Genomic DNA, 17,559 nt, shown 5'->3' with positions numbered 1-17,559 from the left:
TACAGCTTTTTGGATCACCTACTCTGGCCATCAGTTGTCAAATAGGTTGGCACCAAACTTGGTAAGCCCACTCCAAGCATGCAAATAGCCTTTCACATTGCATGAGTTACAACCAGGATTGGATTGCTACTCTGAAGAGGCGTTCATTAATACCTGTAAATGAATTCCATGATTAAAACAGATTTCTTATTTAGAAGAATGTTTCCACTTATCCTTAATAAATATTATAAGATGACTTGCATTGGCTGATTTTATTTTTTATAATAGAGAGATTTACTCAAGTACAGTAACAAACTATACAACACTGACTGTGTCCAAGACGTTTGTTGCTTTTACAGTTATGTGCAGGTTTTTCAGTTTTAACAGCAGCATCAAGTGCTTTTCACCTTTACTTAATATATACTGTACTGTATACTTGAAGCTGCAAGCTAACTGACCTCTTGCTCTGTTTTCTTCAAGGAGGCATCATTTAGGCCAGACTTTTATTAAACTTGCAAACACATTGTGTGCTTTTTGGAACATTTTCAATGGTTCCTTAAAAAAAAAAAAAGTATTTGCACAATTTTGAACCAAACTTATTAGTGCAAGGAGGTAGATGGTCTCTTCAATACAAGACTGTAAATATTCAAAACCAACAAATAGAACAAAAGAAAGGCAGGCATTTCATTAATTCTGACAGTAAATAGCACCACCTCAAAAAAAGGCAGGCATTTCATGTGCAAGCAAAATATATATTATAAATCTTTTCTTGGTGTAGTGTCAGCAACTAACTCCACAGAATGTGGTGAGAGCCGCACATCCAATATGTTGGTTGGAGTACAGGAGTTGCTTTCCTCGGGACGGTATGTTTTACTTGGCAGGTACATCTCCAGTGTGAGCTCCAGTTGTTCCAAGCAAGAGCGTAGACAATCCTACATCAAGACAAAATCAAAAGATAGTTAACATTTTATTTTACTTTTAATGAGTTGACTCCCCAGAGCCCTGTCCTGGGTAAGCAGGTTAGGAAGACGGATGGATGATTAAATTTCTACAAGATTAAAACCTACCACATCAGCTGCAGTTATCGTTGCAAGGTGTTCTGTCATTTCATCACTACCAAGACATTTATCTAGTGATTCTAATCCACGGATTGCAGCTGCAATGCTGGCACAGGCAATCATAGATGGCGGAGTCATAAAGAATTTCAGTTCTAGAAATACAGCAAGTGAGAACAGTGTAAGAGAGGCCTATAATAAGATCTGCCAGGGTTTTAGAACACATATAAAAGAACCAAATAAAACCCTTATCCCAGAAAGTGTTTACCAGTTAGTACCTGTAGTGCATAATGCTACGAAGATCTGAGCGTGCTTGTGGATAAGGTCCAGTTTCTCCTCAGGGATTTCAGGTAGTCTCTGAAGGATGTGCTCAAGGAAATCGTTGGGCAGGACAGCCAGCAGGTCCCACTTCAACCTCTCCACCACAATCCGTTCCCATTCCTGTCAGCACACCCATCAGCAATGTCAACAGATACTACAAGGGCCAGTACTCTAACTACCAAGATTTTCTCTGTATCAACAAATATTCGGAATTTAGTTTAATACTAGCACTTTGAATGAAATAAACTACTGACAGTATTGGTAATAAGCTGACACAGGGCGCTGCTCACCGTTTTATTCTGACAGTTAAGCTGCATAGAAAACCAGAGAACCAGGCTTCCAAAACAGAGTGTTCTTATGCGGAATTATGCTCTGGATCTCTTGACTGCATTTAAGCACATTATTTTGTTAGCTCTCAAGTGAGTAAAACAGATTTCAGTGTTAAATATGGAACACTGATGTTTTCAATAGGACAATTTAAAAATTTTGGCAAAAGGCTGGGCAAATGCCTATTTACCTGCCTATAAGCAATTTAGGATGCACCATTCTCAATGTTATTGCATTACTTCTTAAATTCTGCAAGAGTGACGTGAGGATGATGATCGTCTGATAACAGGCATCAAAAGACTGAGCTAGATAATAATGATTAAAATGACCTGTACTACAAAAAACAATGTACAGCACCAACAATATATTATTTATATTTTTTCATGTACCAGGCATTCTGAACTTATGTAGATTGTTACTAAAGTAAGTAGATGATAGAAATAAATAATAAAAACTAAAACATGAGCAAGGAAAAGATTAACTATGCATCTCTTTATTGGATTAATTTCCCTGAGGGGGTGAATAAAGTATCTATTTTTCTATTTATCTATCTATTGAAACTGGTAAATTGGTATTAGCTTTCGTTAAAACGTAAACCCCTTCCAATCCAGCTTGTTTTAATCACAAGGGCTTAGATTCAATTAAAAAACTCTTCTTTGAACCTGTTACATTATAAGAACCCATGAAATGTAAAAAAAAAAAACACAGTAATGGCTACATGTACTGAAGGTGGACGTGTCACTTGGGATATCATAGTTAGCCAAACTAGTCATTAACAAAAGGAGTCAAACCCAACGTCCTCAAGCTTGGAGCCAGGAGTGCCAACTACTGCACCACCGACTACATCTCTTTTGAAATTGAAATATTTCCCAAATTACAGAGGTGGGTGTCTACATAGTTCTTTTGATGTTTTATTATATGACTTACTTTCTAAAGTTCAGAACCCTCAATAGATTATTTTTTTCCTTGACCATCAACCAAATGATGAAATGAAATGCAAACATACAGATGTGTCTATGTATAATTTTATAGTACTAGGGTGTTGTACCGTGTTAGCCATTATGAATGTAGTGACGAGTCAAGTAAAATGACACCTTTTATTGGCTAAGTAAAAAAGATTGCAATATGCAAGCTTTCGAGGCAACTCAGGCCCCTTCTTTAGGCAAGATATAATTTTATATGAATCTAACATAAAGCAAACATAAATCAGTTTTCCTTATGCCCATATTCTTTTTGTTAAAATGTGTCCACACTTCTTAGTTAGATCACTAGAGTTTAACTTCAAAAGCCAACATTGTATTATCTTGGCAGTGTAGTGAGGCGTAACACTTAAAAAGTCTGCTTAGTCAAATTTGAAATTACAGTAAGCCAGAGACTTCTCGGGTAGCATTAGGTGCAATGCAGAAAGCCCACAATGGAGGTGGAATAATCAATTACTGGGCCCACTCTTAAAATATAGAAGGAAAACCCTAAAAGAATTGTAAAGACCAGCGTGCAGGCGTCAGTCCCAAGGTGCTGGATTTGTGAAGCAGCAGAGCTACATTGTGCCAAGCCTCCCACTTGGTGTGCAATTCACTTATCAAACACTACTAACCCAACAGGGGAACAGCATTACTGTTGGGCCAATGATCGTCAGTATGGTGTGCTCTGGGAAGTCGGTAGCATACAATGCAGCGTTTCTGAATTTTTGTTGTATTGTGTCTTGTTGAGTTGGCCAAATGTGTGTTGCTCTGTTAGCTCTCTGTACATTATCATTTTGGAAAACATTTGATTGCCTGCTTAATAGTCATCATAAGTGGCACTTATAAAATTATCTGGTTATTCCATCCATCCATCCATTATCCAACCCGCTATATCCTAACTACAGGGTCACGGGGGTCTGCTGGAGCCAATCCCAGCCAACACAGGGCACAAGGCAGGAAACAAACCCCGGGCAGGGTGCCAGCCCACCGCATGGCGCGTATACACACACATACACCAAGTACACACCAGGAACAATTTATAATCACCAACGCACCTAACCTGCATGTCTTTGGATGTGGGAGGAAAACACAGCACCCGGAGGAAACCCACCCAGACACGGGGAGGACCATGGAAGCGAACCCGGGTCTCCTAACTGCGAGGCAGCATCGCTACCCACTGCACCACCATGCCGCCCCTCTGGTTATTCCAGCTAAAAAAATGAACATTTTAGCATCCATAAAAAAAAAACTATTAAGGTATTGGCCCTGTCTGTTTAGAAGGACTTATATCACACCTGAACTATTGAGTTAAACCCCAAGAAAGGTCTAGATGGAATGTGAGCTAAAAAAGTAGAGGGTCTGACTATGGAAGGGATGTCATAGTAAAACAGCAAATGAGAAAAAATGGTTTTGTCTTTATACACAGTCAATTTAGAAGGTATTCAGATTGCTTCACTTTCTGTACACTTTATTATGCTATAGATTTCATTACGATAAATTTGCACTTTTTGCCCAGCAATTGACACTCAATATTCAGAAAGGTTTCCAAAATCATTAAAAATTACAAAAAAAAAATCTCTTACTCATAAAAATATTCAAATGCTTAATTCAGTACTTTGTAGAGGATCCTTTAGCAGAAATAATGACTTGGGAGTGTTCTTGGGTAAGTCTCTACAAGTTTTGCACACCTGGATTTGGGCAGTTTATCCAATTCCTCCTGGAAGATTCCATCAAGCTTACTTAGACTGGATAAGAAACATCTATAAACTGAAAATTTCAGGTTTCTTTCCACAGTTGTTCTACAGGGTTTAAGATTGGGATTTGGCTGGGCCATTCAAGGAAATGTCCAGAAGCCACTACAGCTTTGTTTTGGGCTACATGCTTTGGGTTGCTGTTGTGTTGAAGGTAAACCATTGCCCCAGTCTGAAGAATTACATTTTTGTCTCATCAGACCAGAGTGTATTTTTCCTCATGTTGTCAGAATTCCTTAAACTGTCATATGTCTTTTACTTATGACTGGATTCTGTCTAGCCACTCTACAAAAATGCCTGATTGATAGATAGATAGATAGATAGATAGATAGATAGATAGATAGATAGATAGATAGATAGATAGATAATAATCCAGCAGCATTATACTGATACAAAAAAAAAATATTTTAAATTAAAGAGTAATAAAAATGCATTTAAAAACAGACAATAACAATAACATGTAGTGCTGCTGAGACGGCCATCCTTCCCGACAGGATGTTCCATCTCAGCAGAAAACTTCTGAAGCTCCAGTACAGTGACCACTGGGTTGTTGGTCACCTCTCTGACCAAGGCTCTAGTTTCCTGGTTTGGCTGGATGGCTAACTTTAGGATGATTCCTGGTGATTTTAAACTGTTTCTGTTTCAAAATTATTGACGCCACTGTACTTTTGGGAAAACTCAAAGCTTAATAAGTTGTTTGATCTATGCTTCACCTCAGTTTGACCGTGAAGCTCTGCAGCAAGTTCCCTGGACTTCATGGTTGCTTTTCTCCTGACGTGCAGAGTGAATGGTGGCACCTTGTATACAGAGTCTTTCTAAATGATGTCCAATCAATTCAATTTGCCACAGATGGACACCAATCAAGGTCTAGACAGGATACGCCTAACCACATTTTGGAGCACCACAGCAAAGTCTGAGTATTTCTATGAATGACAGATTTCAGTTTTTGATATATAATAAATTTGCAAACCTTTCTGAAAGCATGTTTTCACTTCGTCATTATGGATTATTGATTGCAGGTTGATGGGCAAAAATGGCAAATGTATCCATTTAAAATTAAATCTAGATCACAACTGAAATGTACAGAAAGCGATGTTATCTCAATATCTTCTGAACCCTTTGTATATTCTAAGACGAAGCAGTCATCAAACCAAGTAGGAGCTGACAGATACCTTACATATTAAGTACACACCCTATTCTACCAAAATTGAAGATATAAAGGAAACTAGGGGAATCAAAATATATTCAAACAATATCAGTATTTAGATGCAAGAACCACTAACCAGCAGTTCAGTCACAGTGATGGAGTTGTCAGTGTAAATGCAAATTTTTGTAGCTTTCAGAGGGACTGTGTCCAGCAGTTTAGAGGCAAGTAGCATGCAGACAGATCCCAGAAGTTGTAAGTGGCTTTTCTTTAAAATGAAGCAAGAAAGATATCGGTCTAGGTAGTCCATGGCCAAAGGAAACACCTTCTCTTCACAATTCTCATCTTCACATACCTATGCAAAACCAAAAATAAATTAAAAAAAAAAAAACAGTGTGAATTACTTAAAGATAAGAGGCTATCTAATGTTCACATGTATCTTCAATCCAAAGTCATTAGAAAATAACTAATGAAATTGCTAAGCATGGCACCCATCTAGATATTGACTGTAGAAAGACACCAAAAGACTATGAAAGGGCTAACTATATGTATTAATTATTTTTAAAAGTACTTCTCCAACATAGGCTACTCTTTGGCCCATGGCTGGCTTCTATCTTAACTTTACTCCTACCAAAATAAGCCCCTCATTCTGATTTTGAACAGCAGGTTTAGCATAAAGCAAATCTGGACAGAGAGATGATTACTATATTAATGAGATGTCGTTTTTCAGGATATCCCAATAATCCCAAGTCTTCTTTTAACAGATCCTTTTCAATTTGGCAGTACACTAGTTCAATGGTTATAAAGTTGTCATCTATCGGGGGGGCATAGGAGCAACTGTCCTCCAATCCAGGACTGATGCTAGAGAGAAGTTGCCAATGTAAAAATATGCTGAAAAGTCAGTGTCAGCTGTGTTTTAGTTGAATATCTTGCTACAGACTACAAATGCTACAGTGAGACTGCAGTTAAAAGTAGCTCAGTTCTGATTTTTGGCTCATTTTGTATTTTTTTGTTTGACTATTTAAAAGAATTGTGTAAGTGATTCAAATCTGATATCACTGTATACCATTATCTATCACAAATGTTCTAAATTATTAAAAATTAATTAATCAGGCATATGGGACCTAAAAGAAACCACGAATACCAGCTACATGTGGACTGCTGACCGCTGCCTGCGCTTGGGAAAGCAGATCATAACCTGGTTCTGCTTCAGACTCACTACAAACCAAGAGTGAAGGCGCTACCTACAACCACATGATCATTCAGGAAGTGGTCCCCTGAGGCAGAGCAGGCTCTGAGAGACTGCTTTGGAACTACAGACTGGGATATACTGCTGGGGTTACATAGTGAGAACATTAAAGAGGCTATTGACTGCACAACTGATTACATCAACTTCTGTATGGACATTGTAGTTCCAGTAAGAACAGTACGCTGCTATGCTAACAACAAGCCATGGGTTACAAGTGACATCAAAGGCCTTTTGAACCAGAAGAAAAGGGCTTTTAAAGACGGTGATCAGCATGAGCTCACGCATGTGCAGAAGGAACTCCGAGTCCAGCTCAGGGCGGCGAAAGAGCAGTACAGGAGAAAGCTGGAGCAGAAATTGCAGAATAACAGCATGAAGGAAGTCTGGGATGGGATGAAGATTATCACTGGCTGCAGCTCAAAGCAGGGTGCCACCATCGAGAGAGAAGTGGAGAGAGCAAACCAAATGAACAACTTCTTTAACAGGTTTGACCACCCTAACCCACTCTCACCCCGGAGTACTTCATCCTCCAACCATCCTTCTGCTGATACCAGCATCAGAGAGACATCCCCACCCACAATTACAGCAGCACAGGTGAGCAGAGAGCTGAGGAGACTTCGTGCCAGCAAAGCAGCTGTTCCAGATGGAGTATCGCCACAACTGCTGAAGGCCTGTGCGTTGGAACTGGGGCGTCCTCTACAGGGCATCTTCAACCCGAGTCTGGAACAAGGGAGAGTCCCAAGGCTTTGGAAAACATCTTGCATCACCCCAGTCCCAAAGGTATCACGTCCTAGTGAGCTGAATGACTTCTGGCCTCTTGCTCTGACGTCACATCTGATCAAGACCATGGAGCGGCTGCTGCTTCACCACCTGAGGCCACAGGTCCGCCACGCCCTCGACCCTCTGCAGTTCACATACCAGAAGAAGGTGGGAGCGGAGGATGCCATCATCTATATGATACACCGATCCCTCTCCCACTTGGACAGAGGCAGTGGTGCTGTAAGAATTATGTTTCTGGACTTCTCTAGTGCCTTCAACACCATCCAACCTCTGCTCCTTTGGGACAAGCTGACTGAGATGGGAGTAGATTCACACCTGGTGGCATTGATCGTGGACTATCTTACAGACAGACCTCAATATGTGCGTCTCAGGAACTGCAGGTCTGACATTGTGGTCAGCAACACAGGAGCACCGCAGGGAACTGTAATTTCTCCGGTCCTGTTCAGCCTATATACATCGGACTTCCAATACAACTTGGAGTCCTGCCACGTGCAAAAGTTCGCTGATGACACTGCTATTGTGAGCTGCATCAGGAGTGGGCAGGAAGAGGAGTACAGGAAGCTAATCAAAGACTTTGTTAAATGGTGCGACTCAAACCACCTACAACTGAACACCAGCAAGACCAAGGAACTGGTGGTGGATTTTAGGAGACCCAGGCCCCTCATGGACCCCGTGATCATCAGAGGAGACTGTGTGCAGAGGGTACAGACCTACAGTATAAATACCTGGGAGTGCAGCTGGATGATAAATTGGACTGGACTGCCAATACTGATGCTCTGTGTAAGAAAGGTCAGAGCCGACTATACTTTCTTAGAAGGTTGGTGTCCTTCAACATCTGCAATAAGATGCTGCAGATGTTCTACCAGATGGTTGTGGCGAGTGCCCTCTTCTACGCGGTGGTGTGCAGGGGAGGCAGCATAAAGAAGAGGGACGCCTCACACCTTGACAAACTTGTTAAGAAGGCAGGCTCGACTGTAGGAATAAAGCTGGACAGTTTAACATCTGTGGCAGAGCGATGGGCACTAAGCGAACTCCTGCCAATCATGAAGAATCCACTGCATCCACTGAACAGTGTCATCTCCAGGCAGAGGAGTAGCTTCAGTGACAGACTTTTGTCACCGTCTTGCTCCACTGACAGACTGAGGAGATCGTTCCTCCCTTACACTATGCGACTCTTCAATTCCACCCAGGGGAGTAAATGCTAACATTATTCAAAGTTATTGTCTGTTTTTACATGCATTTTTATTACTCTTTAATTTAATATTGTTTTTTGTATCAGTATACTGCTGCTGGATTATGTGAATTTCCCCTTGGGATTAATAAAGTATCTATCTATCTATCTATCTATCTATCTATCTATCTAACTGCTCACATGCTGACTTCAGTCTGTTTACAGTGCAGGACCTCTAGAAATTCGTCAGCCCAAGATGACAAATATTCAAAGGTGCTTTTACTGGAATCGTCATTGCCAGATGTAAATGTTGAAACCTGTAGACATGAGACAAGAGCCATGCGAACAAGATGTGGAGGGGTTTGTAAGGCTAGAATGTCACCAGGGATATTCAATTACTTATGGCAAAACAAATGTGACATTTCAGAAGGCACACAGTAACTACGCTGTATTGCCAAACTTTGTCTGTCTCTTTCTATCTCTTTTTTGTATTTCACATTTCTCAAAAAAAAATCTGTGTCACATGGGTGAAAAAAATCCATTAAGTGGCAGTATAAACTATTCTCTTCATCCATCTTTCAAACCCAGTTATCCAGAGCAGGGTCACAGGGAAGCTGTAGCCTATGCAAGCAAGCAACCAGATGCAAGAATGGAACAATTCCTGGAGAGGGCATTAGCCCATTGCAGGGTGAACACACAAACAAACACACACACACACACACACACACACAAAAGCATTGCCAACCTACTTAATCTGAATGTTTTTGGATGGTAGGAGGAAACCCACCTGGACATGGGGAGAACATGCAAACTCCATGCAGAGAGCACCCTGGTCTATTTAATACAGAAAGCACTGCTACTACTGTGTCTCCAGTGTCAACAAATAGCCTAACATTTAACTTATGCTGATGATGACAGCACAGTCATATTCTTATCAGTCCCATAAACAACAAACACATATATTAAAGGAATACTTCATTCAAAAGTGATGTTTTTTAATATGTTACTTACCCTGTTTAGTTTGTCGTGATGGCTGAGAAAAATTTTTAATCTCTTATTTTCAAGGAGAATAGAGATAACAACCTTTCTGACGGAATGGGAACAACAGCAAACAATATCAAAAAGTCCATGAAAATAAAATCCTCAAGGTACTCAAGTTATCCAGCAGTATGCTCATAATGTTCAAAACACATGCATTTTTTGCTAAAATATTGTTAAAATGCATAACTCTAGAAAATGAAAGTATTCCACAAACAGGAAGCCTGTTTACATGGGATTGAGCTTTTGTATTAAACACTCACCTCTTCCCCTATTTCAATGGTCAAGAGACCTGATTATGTAGAGCTTACATGGTCTTTTTCAAACTAAAATACAATATTACAGACTTTTATTGTTCATTTTCTCTAACCTGTAAAATATCTTTCAGCCTGCCACTGATTTTATACTAGCTTCCCTGCCTAAAGTTCAGTCCGACAATACCTTAAAACCCACACATATCCGCAGACTTGTACAGAAAAAACATGAATAAATCACTGATTATTGTCCCCTCTGGTGCAGAAACAGATATAACATGCACAGTGATGTATATACACACATAACAAAGCATAACCATAAATTAAATGAGTAAAAAAGAAAAACACATCTCAAGACTGTGGGTGTAAGCCAACAATAACTATGTAGTTAGCAAGCACCTACACAATCCATAAAAGGAAGCAATAAAAGACAAAGATGTTCTCACCAGCCACACCTGGTTTATTCCTTTTATAACTGCCTTTCAAAGTAAACAAGCTAAGAGGACTGAAATCTATGCTCCACCACATAATACCCTACTCTCCTTTATAAGATTGATTGAAAACTTTTTAAATTTAATGATGCCAAGAGAATCAGAAATGTTTAACATTACATTTTGGCACCGATACTGTAAATTATGCACTCTAAGCTTACCTCACCCTATGTGTCTTGAATGGTGATTAAGGGTATCGGTAATGGATAGTGGAGTATTCCTTTGGCTCAGCTTGAGTGAGTGCAGGTAAGTGTTGAAATATTCTGTGGCATCTCATCCAGGGTTGATCCCTTTCTTATTTCCAGTTAGATAACAAATGGCATTATGTGACCCTGGGTAAGTGAGATAGATAGATAGATAGATAGATAGATAGATAGATAGATAGATAGATAGATAGATAGATAGATAGATAGATAGATAGATAGATAGATAGATAGATAGATGGATGGATGGATGGATGGATGGATGGATGTGCAGAATTGTTCATAATACCACTCAGTTTTGTCTTCATTCCCTTCTCTTAGGCTAACTCCAGGGGGTTGATAGTATGTCCCACAAATGAATCTGCGTTCTTAGTCAGCTTGTTGATTTGATGGGTTTCTCTTGAAGTGATGTTAACAGCCCAGCACATCAGAGCCTGGAAAATCATACTGGCCATCACAAAGTTGTAGAACATGAAAAAGATGTCACTACTCACATTAAAGGAATGCAGTATCCTAAAGAAAACACCCTGCTCTGCCATTTCTTATATAGTTCCTCTGTGTTGCAAGACCACTCCGGCCCATCATTGATGTGGACCTCCAAGTACTTGTAGAAGTGTACCAAATCCACATCAATTCTCTATAAAAGTGACCAGATATTAAAGGTTCTTTAGTGTGCTAAAAGTCCATAACCAGTTCTTTGCTTTTGCTGATGTTAAGTTGTAAACAATTCTCTTAGCACCAAGAAACAAAGTTCTCCACCTGACTCCTCTACTCTGTCTCATCTCCCTTGTCAATTGACTACATCAGTAAGAATTTCTGCAAGTGACATGAACAGATGTTTTAAATATAGACCAAGGTGCACAGGCATGCATGGGAAGACATGTTTCAAATTTGCTGATATCTGGATATGGTATTTATGGAGACTCTCTCAAAGAGAATTTATGTGGACCACATGTGTGTGTGTTTGATTCAAGACCTGCATCTAGTAGTGTCACGAAGAGTGTGTGTGTGTGTGTGTAAGGTATGTTTGTACAGAACTTGATATTGTCTAATGGCTGTGGTATTGGACCGTGGAGCATTAGTTTATGACAGTTAATCATTAAGTTAATTTAATATCTGAAAAGAATAGACTTAAAGGGTGAAGATACAGACCCTGACTAGTTTTCAGATGTTTGAATCAAGGATTTTGTTTTTCCATTTGGTACTTACTTCATGTTGTTTTTAGTGACTGCTAAGAAAAATTATTAATCTTATGCTTTGACGGGGAGCAGCAATAAGAGTTTATGATACAACAAGTTTCAATGGGGGACTCCGGGGTGTCAATATTGAACAACATCCAAAAATATAAAAGCATCCATGAAATAAATCTGAAGTTAGTGATATCACATACTTGTGTTATGTGATGAAGACTCTGGCACACACCAGCAAATTAGGTGACAAGCATTACATTTCCAACTTTAAAGACCAAAGGTAACCCAAATTCGTGTTACAATTACCACCCAATCATCTCCCATTGCGCACAATGATGCTTTTTGAGCAAATATTTGCCTAGCTTCTGCGTAACATTGTCAAAACCAGCATTAACCAATTATGGCTATATCTAAGGTTGTGGTATTGCTGATGCAGTTTTTGTAGACTGATTGCTTATGGAGAAGCATCAAGAGAAAAGTAAGCCACTGTAACTACCTTTTCTTGACCTTCAGAAAGCCATTGATCGTGTTCCACAAAAGATGATCTACTAGGCACATTGTGATCATGGCATTCCTGAGCTCCTTGTCATGTGGGTCCAAATACTACAGTATATGTGAATACCAGCAGGTGGGCAAGATAATAATAATAATTCATTACATTTATATAGCGCTTTTCTCAGTGCTCAAAGCACACAGGGAGGAACTGGGAAGTGAACCCACAATCTTTCACAGTCTCCTTACTGCAAAGCAGCAGCACTACCACTGCGCCACCTGTGAGGACACCACGTAAACACCAGAAGTGACTCTACCCCATTTATCCTTTGAGCAAGGCCCTTAACCTGAAATTGCTTTGTCCTGGGTATGACGTTAATTTGCATCCAGCCCTGGAAACAGGTCCTCCAACTTGCAGGGAAAACTTTGGGTCTGGTGGCTGGATTGGACCATGTGGTGCTTAGGTATCACCCGTTGCACTGCTGCACTCAGGTCCCAATTCAGGTGATTTGTTGTGTGATTGGTGTGGCAACGTGCTGTATCTTGGTCATGGATACTATCATACAAGACCTACAACCTGACGCATCATGGGCTCTACTCTGTGCTCATGACATTATGCTCACAACCCCCACCAGAGAAGTGCTGCAAGACCAAGTCCTAATATGGAGTGATCATCAATCAATTTGGCCTTCCAGTCAACATTAAGAAGTTTGAATACCTGCAAACGTGCTCAAAAGTTGGTACCATCCAAGTTAGTGGTGTGGACCTAATTCAGACCAAAACAACTTTTCGATTCCTAGGTTTCTACCTCCAAAGTGATGACAGTAACAGTAATGAAATGTCACCTAGAATAAATGCAGCCTGACTGTGGTGGAGAGAGGTTACTGGAATACTCTGTGACAGATGAATGACAACTCACCTCATATCTAACATACATTGGACAGTAATATGCCTAGTCACATTATAAAGAACAGAATGCTGGCCAGCCATTAAATGAGCTGAGCATGAGTTACATGTCATAGAGATGTGTATACTCCATTGAACAACAGGAATATCTTTTGTTGACCATATTTGCAATGATACTATTAAACAAGTGATGGGTGTTGCATCAGTCCCAGGTAAAATGCAGGAAACATAACTGCAGTGGTATGACCATGTTCAATGAGCAGCGCCAGGCACTATTGCCAGTACTGCCAACCACTTTCAAACTGGCAGCCTGGGGCATCATAGAACACCAAAACAATGATGGAAATACACAATAAAAGGAGATATGAAAATTGTCAGTATAAACACATAAAAGGCATTCAATTGTTGAAAATTCTCAAATCTGAAAAGCTGTTCCTGCACTAGGAAAACACTAAGTTAATGTCTCAAATTCTAAATTTCAGTTATTCAGGCTGTATATCCACAACTTCCAAAGTGCACACATTTTTTACTAAAATATTGTTAAATAAATACTTATGAAAAACTCACGGTGGATCATGAACAAGAAGCTCTTTCTTAAGGGGTTAAGCTTTAGAATTGAGGACAGGACTCTAGATCAACGAATGAGGGGGAAATTACGATGTTGAGTAAAGCTTAAAACCTGAAAACGATACACTGATCGGCCAATGCATTAAAAATCACCTGCCTAATATTGTCTAGGTCCCTGTCGTGCCACCAAAACAGCTCTGACCCATCAAGGCATGGACTACAAAAGACCCTCTGTAGGTGTCCTGTGGTATCTGGTACCAAGACATTGGCAGCTGATCTTTTAAGTCCTGTAAAAGAGACACCATGGATTGGACTTCTTTATCTAGCACATCCAACAGATACCCATTTGGATTGAGATTGGGGAATTTGGAGGCCAAGTCAATACCTTGTACTCTTTGTCATGTTCCTAAAACCATTCCTAAGCAATTTTGGCAGTGTGGCAAGGCACATTCCCCTGATGAAAGAGCCCACTGCCAACAGTTAATACCATTACCATGAATAGATCTACGTGATCTACAACAATCTTTAGTTAAATGGTATGTATCAAAGTAACATCCACATCCAAGACCCAAGGCTTCCCAGCAGAATATTGCTCAGAGCATCACACTGCCTCCCCTGGCTTGCCTTCTTCCCTTAGTGCATTCTTCTGCCATCTCTTCCCAAGGTAAATGACGCATATACTTACAGCTGTCCACATGATCTAAAAAAATGTGATTCACCAGACCGACCACCATCTTTTATTGTTCCATGATCCAGTTATTATGCTCACATGCCTATTGAAGGAGCTTTCAGTGGTGGACCAGGGTCAACATAGGCACTCTGCCTCATATGCAGTAAGTACAATGCACTGTGTGTTCTGACACGTTTCTCTTATGGCCAGTATTAGTTTTTTCAGCAATTTGTGCTACAATAGTCCTTCTGTGGGGCTGCACCAGACGGGCTAGCCTTAACTTCCAACGCACATCAGTGAGCCATGGACACTCATGACCACGTCTCCTGTTCACCGGTTGTCCTTCCTTGGCTTACTTTTGGTAGATACTAACCACTGCATACTGGACACACTCAGATCTGCGGTTTTGGATAAGATCTGACCCAGTCATCTAGCCATCACAATTCAGTCTTTGTCAAAGTCATTCAGCTCCTTATGCTTGTCCAGTTGTACTGCTTTTAACACATCCCCTTCAAGAACTGACTGTTCACTTGCTGCCTAATACACTCCACTCCTTGAAAGAGATGGCTTTGTACCAAGATAATCAATGTTATTCTCGATTCAGCTGTCAGTGGTTTGAATGTTGCGGCTGATCAGTGTATTGCATGTATAAATCACATGATTTCCAATTAAATGCCCACCCAGGACTCCCTGTTGGAACGTGTGTGAATTTATATATCCACAAAGCCTTCCATTGTTAAGACAATTGTATCATTTTCAATTTGGGAATTCTGGATAAAGGTATGCCATAAAAATATACAGTATGTTATAATGCAAATGGGTGATAGTGATGCTGGGGAAAGGAAGTGCCTTCTAACACTTGCACTCCCTTTGCTGTATGCCAGGTATCTCCTGCGTTCTCGTCTCTGCCACTGCAGTTTAAAAATATTTTTATACAAATTTATTTGATCTCGCCGTGTCTGGTGGGCCTCTCTTACCGGGTTACTCAGAGTTCAGTAACTTTGTCCTTCTGAGACCCCTTTTACGAGTCGATTTTGGGACGGGGTGGGGTGGTATCGTTGCTTACGGTTACTGGTATTTTCTTTTATGTTTCATTGTTGCTCTTATAGAAGTCGAATAGAAAATTATCACAATGTACAGTGTTACACTATTTAAAAAAATGTATGCTGCATACTGTATATGCCTCCGCTTTTCAAAGCGTTTCATAAGAAAATTTTACTGACAGCGCGCACCGGTCGCTCACCCACCTGTAGCATCCACTCCGCCAGCACCCGTCGCATACTGGGCTGTAAGTCACTCTGTACGGTGTCGAAATAGTTGAGTCGGGGTGGGTGCTTCTCCTCCATGGCCAGGAGGTTGCGCAAAGTTCGCTCGTCCTCCAGCTGGCTGGAATCGATGGTTGCCCTCAGTGTTCCTGAGCTAGAGCCGAAAGTCCTCGAGTGAAATTGGCGGTGGTTCTCCAAGCACAAAAAATTTGTTGCCATTATTCCAATTAACGTATTATTCGTATTTCGATAGACGGGGATGGACAGGAACGTAAAAGTCTAAAGATGCACCTGCCACTTACTTAGTTTCGCAGCCTCAGCCCTGTGCTTTACCGGCGCTTACAGGAAGAGGCCGCTAAAGTAGCCATATGGAGGCAGTGACGTCACGCCACACACCGCAAGGGGCGGACTCAAATGTCAGAGCGCTAAAGTGTGACCTGCCTTTCCTACGTATAGTAAAGGAGCAGATAATAAAGTGTTGGACTAAATTTTGGCGAGGTTTATTTTACTAGTGAGACGAGATAAAACTGAATTGATTTTAAGGTTAAATTGGGGAAAACATAAATAAGTGACAAGGCGTGTGACCAAATCTGAATGGACGTTCTTTATGAAAAAAGTAACCCCACCTTGCCACGTACTGTACGAGAGAGAGAGGTTGCCGCACCCACCACATGACAAACCAACTCAGTATCCCAGATTAGAACCCGAGTGCAGCCATGCAACGGGTGACACATCAGCACCACACTAGTTCAGATGGAATGGAACCAGTGTGAAGTATTTTATGGTGCCTGGACTGCCAATTCTGCCACCAACCCCCAGGTTTGTCCCTGCTGGTTGGAGGGCCTACATGCAGGGCTGGTTGTAGATTAACGTCATACCCAGGAGTAATTGCAGGTTAAGGGCCTTGCTCATGGGCTCAACGAAGTGGAGTCACTTTTGGCGTTTACGGGATTCGAACCGGCAAGTGCAAATCCCTAGCCACAAAGGAAATAGAAACTATACCGTCGTTGACATGTGTCATCTCTGGGCGAATTATAAACTATAACTCGGGTTTTCGTGCTTATCGATCTTACCATAAGAAAACAAGGCTCAGCGTTTACGCTGCTAAACGTACATCGCAACGTGGCTTAAGTAATTATACTGCAGTTTTCATAGCACGTAAGTTTCCAGTCTTAGCTGCAATCAGTTGGACCGATCAGTTTGAAAGCTTCTTTCAGCAAAGTTGTCGAATTCGAACCTAGAAAAGTTCACTGTTGATCTACTGTATACGGTAGTGTCTCTCAGACTCGATTCTGGGGACCCAGTGTGGTTTTCGTACTAACCAACTTCTGTTTTGAATTGGTCTCCTAAGTAAACTGTTACCTCCCAGTTCCTGTGTTTTGGAGTCAGTGTAGAACTTATAAAATTAAGTTTGATTTTTTTATTAAAATGTACTAAGCAGTTACAGTATATGGGGATAATGGGTTGATCATTCTTTTTTATTTTTAAACAATATTTTCATCCGGATTCTCATTCTGTGTTTCTAGTTGTTATGGTTCTTTAATCCATTATTAACTAATTAGTGGGTCTGAGACTATATAAGGGTCTTTACTGGGTTGTGTGGTTCCTCATAAAACTATTTCTTGACAAAGCACCATTTTATTCTGGGAAGGGTTCTTTGCATATACAGTTGGTTCAAACTGTGCCAAAAGCATCGTATGGTAGGCTACCAAGTAGCACACTAACAGATTAAGAAAGCCCAGGCTTA

At 40.6% G+C, this 17,559-nt stretch overlaps 1 protein-coding gene across 2 annotated transcripts; it reads right to left on the bottom strand.

Moving 5' to 3' along the window:
• Positions 1 to 236: 236 nt before the first annotated feature.
• ccnd3 (cyclin D3) lies at positions 237 to 16,916 on the bottom strand. 2 transcript variants are annotated; one of them, XM_039764797.1, is made up of 5 exons: positions 16,886 to 16,916; positions 5,679 to 5,894; positions 1,313 to 1,475; positions 1,047 to 1,189; positions 237 to 911 (listed from the first exon to the last, which is right to left on the bottom strand). In XM_039764797.1, the coding sequence occupies exons 1-5, from the start codon at positions 16,886 to 16,888 to the stop codon at positions 735 to 737; spliced, it is 702 nt and encodes a 233-aa protein (XP_039620731.1). In that variant the 5' UTR covers positions 16,889 to 16,916; the 3' UTR covers positions 237 to 734. The 2 variants fall into 2 exon arrangements, with proteins under 2 accessions (XP_039620731.1, XP_039620730.1); XM_039764796.1 differs by lacking the exon at positions 16,886 to 16,916 and adding an exon at positions 15,795 to 16,141.
• Positions 16,917 to 17,559: the final 643 nt, after the last annotated feature.

Source organism: Polypterus senegalus, chromosome 10 (genome assembly GCF_016835505.1).
Source record: "Polypterus senegalus isolate Bchr_013 chromosome 10, ASM1683550v1, whole genome shotgun sequence".
NCBI lineage: Eukaryota > Metazoa > Chordata > Cladistia > Polypteriformes > Polypteridae > Polypterus > Polypterus senegalus.
This window is presented reverse-complemented; position numbering and strand designations above follow the sequence as displayed.

Bases quoted from the DNA above. Each gene is read 5' to 3' on its own strand.
- ccnd3 (XM_039764796.1), bottom strand. From the start codon at position 16,031: ATGGCAACAAATTTTTTGTGCTTGGAGAACCACCGCCAATTTCACTCG. The intron at 5,895-15,794 runs GTGGGTGAGCGA...GGTTTTGCATAG, and splicing joins TGGCGGAGTGGATGCTACAG to GTATGTGAAGATGAGAATTG. The intron at 1,190-1,312 runs GTACTAACTGGT...CTGTATTTCTAG, and splicing joins CGTAGCATTATGCACTACAG to AACTGAAATTCTTTATGACT.